The sequence below is a fragment of the Monopterus albus genome, unplaced genomic scaffold, assembly GCF_001952655.1.
Source record: "Monopterus albus unplaced genomic scaffold, M_albus_1.0 scaffold347.1, whole genome shotgun sequence".
NCBI lineage: Eukaryota > Metazoa > Chordata > Actinopteri > Synbranchiformes > Synbranchidae > Monopterus > Monopterus albus.
In genome coordinates, this window is record NW_018128227.1 from 420,753 (window position 1) to 427,946 (window position 7,194).

The 7,194-nt window shown below is 42.8% G+C and overlaps 2 protein-coding genes across 5 annotated transcripts in view; both read right to left on the minus strand.

Moving 5' to 3' along the window:
- Nucleotides 1-708, minus strand: part of asip1 (agouti signaling protein 1) — a 17,018-nt gene extending 16,310 nt beyond the window's left edge. For all 4 annotated transcript variants that reach the window (XM_020625145.1, XM_020625144.1, XM_020625143.1 and 1 more), the window contains exon 1: nt 545-708. The gene's annotated coding sequence lies outside the window, so the exon portion shown is untranslated. The remainder of the gene's footprint in view (nt 1-544) is intronic.
- A 2,366-nt stretch (nt 709-3,074) lies between these two features.
- Nucleotides 3,075-7,194, minus strand: part of ahcy (adenosylhomocysteinase) — a 13,105-nt gene continuing 8,985 nt past the window's right edge. Inside the window, exons 5-11 of the mRNA XM_020625148.1 lie at nt 6,912-7,043; nt 6,591-6,798; nt 6,146-6,233; nt 5,831-5,948; nt 5,362-5,484; nt 5,066-5,143; nt 3,075-4,317 (exon numbers count right to left, since the gene is read on the minus strand). Coding sequence (XP_020480804.1) covers nt 4,186-4,317; nt 5,066-5,143; nt 5,362-5,484; nt 5,831-5,948; nt 6,146-6,233; nt 6,591-6,798; nt 6,912-7,043 — 879 coding nt within the window. The 3' untranslated portion in view covers nt 3,075-4,185. The remainder of the gene's footprint in view (nt 4,318-5,065; nt 5,144-5,361; nt 5,485-5,830; nt 5,949-6,145; nt 6,234-6,590; nt 6,799-6,911; nt 7,044-7,194) is intronic.

Genomic DNA, 7,194 nt, shown 5'->3' on the forward strand with positions numbered 1-7,194 from the left:
ATTAAGATATTATCGGTGTATTTATGGGTGGGATATGAATAATTTATTGTTTATCATTTGTTTTCTAATTATGTAAATGTGATTTGTGGTTGTGGGAATTTAACCAGTGTAGTTGTTTAGTTAAATACTTGGGTTGGGTCAACTATAGTTTGGATTACCAGGGGTAGAACTAGATAAGTATTACTTCTTTCTACTCCCTTGCAAGCATGTAATGACTAAGGATCATCAAGAGAAATTTCTACCTTTGGTTGTATATGGTAATTGGTTTGGTTGTTTTGTGTTACATGTTGATTTTTTTTTTCTCTGTTTTATTACATGCTTGGAATTAATTAATAAAAAAAAATAAATAGAAAAAAAGCACCAGCGAGTGCACGGGAGCAGCTGGACAGCTCGTTGTACCGTAAGTGAACTTGGAGGGAAAAAAAAACAAGGGACATGACAAACTTCATGTCAGCTTTTACTGTGGCTTCTTTGTCATCGGGACATTTTTCAAACATTTTAGCCTATTTACTACAAGCCATGTTTGCCTTATACTGTTACTAACCAGTGCTGCAGTGTTTCAGATGTTTGCCATCTTCCCCCTCCTCCCAGGCAGCTGTCAGCTTTTATCCATCTCATTGCAGTATCAAAGTGAATCTGCAGAAACTTACTGGCCATCCATCACAGTGAACATCATAGCTGCTTTTTTGTCAAAGCATCGTCCAGTACGGTCCTGTAAAATGATAAATGATGTGAGACAAACAAAATTGCATGCCTGTGTTTTCAGCACCATTTTCTGTGAAGCTTTAGATGTCAGTCGGGTTGTGGAGAGAAACTCACCCCATATAATGAGGTCATATAATCAAATTTATATTTTTGCAATAATTTAAACGGTCAGGGTGATTTATAGCTTGTGGTCCATACATACATACATTGAAAAAGGTTTTATTGCTGTAATCATTCCTCCTGTTCACAGTGGCCAATAAGAGGTTGCCTTCTATTGCCAACCAGTGAAAATGAAGGGCCACAAAATCCACTTTTCTCCTCAGTGTGGCACACACATACTGAGCACAGGGTGGACACCACAAAGTGCACCACAAAGCTTACCACATAAAAGGTAATGAAACAAATGGAAAACGCGAATTAGTTTCTCACTTTCACACATAGCTCACTGCAAAAAATAACCACCCACGCATCCGAGTTACTCCCAGGGTCTGCTTTTGATTCTTATTTAAATTTTTTTGTGTTGAAAACCAAATACAACACAGATTTTGTTCACCGACAGTTGTATTGCATAGAGGGACATACCGTAGGACGGCCAAGACGTGAGCATGAATACAAATTTGGCTGCAGATGTAGCTCTGGTGGGACATGGAGGGGAGAATAATGAGCTGTCTGAAAACGCTGCCCAAACACAGAGCTCATTAAAGCTCCACCTGAGAGCAAATTTCACATCTCGTAAGACATGACAGACCCCCACCCCTTCCCCTGAAGGATTTGGCCAACAAATTTGTATCCTTTAGGTCAGATTCATGGAGACCGGTGCTAATGGTGCTTTTGAGCAGCTCTCAAATCATAAATCTAACATTTCCAGGTTTGTCATCATGCTTTGCCAGTTCAGTGCAACACAAGATGCACAACTAGCAAACAGCATCGCAAGTTAAAGCTAAATATGTCATTATGTAGAGTCTCAATCTAATCGAGCATCTGTAGGATGTGCTGTAAAGAGCCTGATCCATGAAGCCCCCCCCCCCCCCAAAAAAAAAGGGGAAAAGACACCGCTCGGTGCCAGATACCAGAAGATGCAGAGGTCCTCAACGTATCAGAGCCATGTTGGAGGGTGAAGGGGGGCCTACATCATAGTTGCAGGTGGTTTTAATGGTGCAGCTGATGGGAGAACCCATGCTGCCATCTGCTGGTGAAATCACTGAAGCCAATCATGTCCAGTGTGTAAAATCCACCTACTGGCTCTGGATTTTACTTGGCTTTAAATTCTGCCTTTTTATTTCACTTTCAAGTACTGTTGCCTCACAAAAATAAGGTTCCAGGTTCGAGTCTGGTGTTCAGTTTACCCCCTTTTCTCCCACACACACCTGTTGGATGTCTGATTGCACAATTACAGCACCTCCCTCAAGGACTAAAAATGCTGAAGATAATGAAAGTTAAACATTCATTAATGCAGCAGGAGAAAGATGGATAATTTATACGTTTTGTGCCTTGATTTGCCAGAAAATAGGAACATTTTCAGAAGGTAATAAAATGCCACAAAAGGTCCCCACTCCAACCAGAACATTGTGATCATTGTATGCATCTTAACCAGTGTTCTTCTTACATAATGGATTTAGACCCTGGAACCCCACTGCTCACCCAGCAGAGTATCTCTGCTCTTTTAATGAGGAACTGTTTAATCAGAAATTATGTTGTCTTTAAATAGTTTTGGTCGTTATTAGGTGTGAAAGCACTGCACTCACTGAGGTAACTGTAACAAGCTTAATGGTACATGGACTTGGTGTAGTGTTACAGTCAAGTTCTAGTCAGTCAATCACACTCAAAGCACCTTCACACATGCTGTTGGACAGCCACCAGGAGCATCTTGGGGTTCAACGTCAAGACACTTGAGCCTAGAGGACTGGAGAAACTGGGAATCCATCTGCCTACCTTCTGGTCTGGAGAGGACCTGCTCTGCCTCTTAAGCCTCACATGGGTCAAGAAACAAGCCAAGAGTAAATCCAGATGACCTAAACCATATTATGTTCAAAGTTAAACTGAAAAGGAGCATGTCTGGAAGGTAAGTGATCCTAACACATGACCCACGTGAACGCACCACATACAGGAGCTTAAAGCCATGAAGTTGGTTTGCAAACTGTGACATTACAACTAAGCTCGTTTTACCATTCTTCATTTTCAGACCTCAACGTTTGATCGTCTCAGTGCTGTCACCTTTATTTTCAGATCTCAACGTTTGATCGTCTCAGTGCTGTCGAGACTTTTCAGAGATGTCACTACATTCACACATTTCTGTATTAATCTGTGAGCAAAACAGTTTTCATTTTTACTTGTCAGATGTCATAAATGTCTTATCACATGAGAAACAATCCAGATTCAACACTTTTTATTGTCCCTTCGCCACACTTCAGTTTGAACATTGTTTACAGACCATAACAGCTGAGAATCACAACGTCCATGCTGTAACCCAGAACCATTTACACCCAGCATCAGAAGATCCAGATTGGCTACAGTGAAAATAAGAATCGAGGGAGGGGGTCATTGCACATTTTGGCCCTTCAAGTCAAATTTAGGAATCACAATAATGGAAGAAAATGAGGCAGCAGAACAAATAAGACTCAAAAACAGGCAATAACACGAGGTGCTTTGGTGGTTCCTTTGGCAGCGGTGCTTCCCTTTACTCTGTACTGATCAACCTGGATAAGTAGTAAACACCCATTACACCGAGCACTTTGTGTGCCTCTGGACTTCTCACAGTTCAAGTTTTATTAAGTGCTAACAAAATGACAGCGTTAATGTGAATCCACTGGAATAAGGCCACAGTACACAAAACTGTTTGCCTCAATTCATCATGATACTGTAGAACCTTTACTCTGAGCCGCTACAAGACCAAGAGAAGAGCTCAGATAGAAAAGCATCAAGGGTAATTGAATTCCAGAAATGGAGCATGAATGGCAGAAGTTTATTCTTATTGCATAACAGCAGCACTTGACTGTGTCTGAGAAGATACTGATGAGAACGAGGACAGACGGAAGGCATCAGAATAGACTTTTTTTCCTCTGGAACACCAAAGTGAAAAGACAAGCTAATACGTTTGCAGATTAAATACACAGCTGGATGTTCTTTGGACATGCATGTCTGAGCAGAGAAGAAAACTTGAGAACTATCACATCCTGACATTTACAACCATGTAAAGCTACTGACTGAAGCCTGGAGGTTGATGCCACTTTCAGGATGAAACAAGTAAAACACATTTAGCACTGATTTGAAATGGAAAGGAAAACCCAGAACAGTATTTGTGTCAGTGAAAAGTTCAGGTGTGGCCAAAGCCAACTTGGCACCCACAGTGCAACCTGGCCAAACTCCAAGTGCTCCCACCAACCATATCCCAGCACCCTTCTAGCCACACCTCCTGCTCCTCTGTCTTCTGCTCCCCCTCCTCCTCCTCGTCCACAGCTGGGTGAAGGTTAGGCTGGGGGCTCAATAGCGATAGTGGTCCGGTTTGAAGGGCCCCTCCGGGGATAGACCGAGGTATTTGGCCTGTTTGTCTGTCAGCCTGGTCAGCTTCACCCCCAGTTTATCCAGGTGGGCAGCAGCCACCTGCTCATCCAACTAAGAAAAACAAAATCTCCATTACATGGTGCTCATCTTTATATTCATTCCTTTTTTCTTTTACACATTTTTAATGCATATTTCCTGACGCGAGTCGTCTCAGTCACTAATGACATCTGACTCCAGAGCGAGGCTGCAAATAGTGATTGCTGTCATTGTGGATAACTTTGTTCATCAAAAATTCTAAAGATGACCCATCACAAAACCCCAGAGCATGAGGTGATGTCTTTACACCGCTCGCACCACCTACAACTGAAAATATTCCGTACACCGATCTAAAGCACTGCAGCTTTTTGTTAAAATTTCAGCACCACCTTTCGTTTTTACAGTTGTTGAAGGTCTGTGATGACAACCAGAACCTGTAATGAATTTACCACCCATGTAAATTGAAGTGGACTGCATCAGGAAGGGTATCCAGTGTAAAATGTATGCCACATGTATACATGCAAACAGTTGGTTTGCTGTGGCAACCCCCACCAGGAACAGCCAAAGGTGGTGGTAGTAGTGGACAATGAGCCTTGCAGTTGAGAACTCTACCAGTCCTGAGTCAAGTTTTGAGATCCTTCTGTTAATGGTCAAAACGCTACAAAGTGAGTCTGACCTCATGCACAAACTGACACTTTGGACAAGCAACCAACCTTGCACTCAAAAATTTCTCCCAGTTCACATCAAGAACACCAAATTTAATTCAACATCTACATGCTTCATGTACTGAGTCAAGTACTCTATTCTCAGTGTGACCTCTGACCTTCTTGGGCAAGAAGTAGACTCCCACTGGGTATTTGTCCGTGTTCGTGTTCGTCCACAGCTCGATCTGAGCCAGAACCTACAGGAAAAGAAGGGTTATGACACCCATATAGAATGATCTTAATGAAGCAGACTGGATGCAGCTACAGTGTTAATACATATAGTACGTCTGGTTTGTAAATGTAAATCTTTAAGACTGATTCCAAAAAAGATGAACAGCACAGACAGCAACATGTTTAAAAAACTAAAAGTACTTATTTTACAGCACGTACTGCACAGACCACACACTGACAGTACCTGATTGGTGAAGGAGTTGCTCATGACAAAGGATGGGTGTCCCATGGCACAGCCCAAGTTGACCAGTCTGCCCTCAGCCAGAAGGATGATGTGACGCCCGTTGTTCAAACGATAGCGATCCACCTGAGGAGGAGGAGGATTATTGCTGCTGCTGTAAGGCGAGTTTCAGACAAATCAGACTGCTCACTGGGAGCTGCAGGTTCAGTAAGAATTACTCAGTTTTAATCCAGAGATCAGTCGGGATGCAGTACGTTCTGGTACATGACCAGTCATGTTCTAAGGCACAGTAAACAGAAGATCTGTCATTGTGTATGACAAACACACTGGAAATATGAAAACAGTGCAGCTGAAGTCCAACTACTTCAGCCAGGCTGAAGCTCAGACCAGGCAAGAACAGAGGAAACAAAGGACAAACTCTTAAAAGTGTCAGGCAGCTTTTGTTTAGTGATTCTGTTCTGGTTTGACCCACCTGAGGCTTGATGTTGACCTTCTCAGCAGCGTTTTGGTTGAGCCACTTTATGTCGATCTCACAGTCAAAGTGTCCGATGTTACAAACAATGGCATCATCTTTCATGTTCTCAAAGTGGCTGAAGGTGAAAACACACACACACACACACACACACACACACAAACACCAGTTTTCTTCTCTTTGACGAAAAACAAAGACCAACTTAACCTGGACTTAAGTCGCATTTCATTTTACTGTGTGGAACTTCGACTATGAAAACTGCATTTTAGTTCAGTTCTAGTAGAAACATCAGACCCCGTGTTCATTTGTTCTTACTGTCCCAGGATGATGTCCTCACAGCCAGTGGTGGTGATGAAGATGTTTCCTTCCTTAGAAGCTTCATCCATGGTGGTAACCTCGTAACCTATGGAGCAAGACAAAGATGGGGGAGTAAACTGTGCACTGACAGTACAACATCTTGGAAAAACCAGATCACGTTTACAGTAAAAGCTTATACGATCAAATACTGGGTGGAGTTCACAACAAAATGTATTAGGTACATTTGACTTATGTCCTTTAATTTGCTCCTTATGCAAATTAAACTTTAAATCCCCATCATTAACCAACAAGTTCACAGATTTATCCATGAGCACTCTATTCTTGGCTCTGAGGCTCAGTCTCAGGCCTGAAGAGAATCTTAAAGTGTTCCACGACATTAAAGACCAGCTGCCAACAAAAACAACTTTGTCTCAATACACTGCTGTGTGGCGTCATTGCCTACCCTCCATGGCAGCCTGCAGGGCGTTGATGGGATCGATTTCGGTGACGATGACACGAGCTCCAAATCCACGCAAAGCCTGGACGCAGCCCTTACCCACATCACCGTAGCCCGCCACCACAGCAACTTTACCGGCGATCATCACGTCAGTGGCACGTTTGATACCATCGATCAGACTCTCCCTGCATCCATACAGGTTGTCAAACTTGCTCTGCAGGAGGGAAGAGGCAAACACATGACGTCCATGTTATACAGCATCATGTCGAACTTCTTCCTGAGAAACATGGAGGGAGGTGCGTTGCCACTTGACAGGACGCCGATTACCTTTGTGACAGAGTCATTGACGTTGATTGCAGGGATCTTCAGTTCACCCTTTTTCATCATCTTGTACAGGTTGTGCACACCTGTAGTGGTCTCTTCTGATAACCCACAGATACCTGAAAATACAAGGCCAGGTGATTATGCAATACACACACACACACACACATACATACAGTTTATGTTTCCTAGTCCATGGGGACTTTACATTGACTTACATGCATTTCCTGTAGACTAACCCTAACCTTAACCAGAACCACTACTTGCCTAACCCTAACCCTGACCCTAA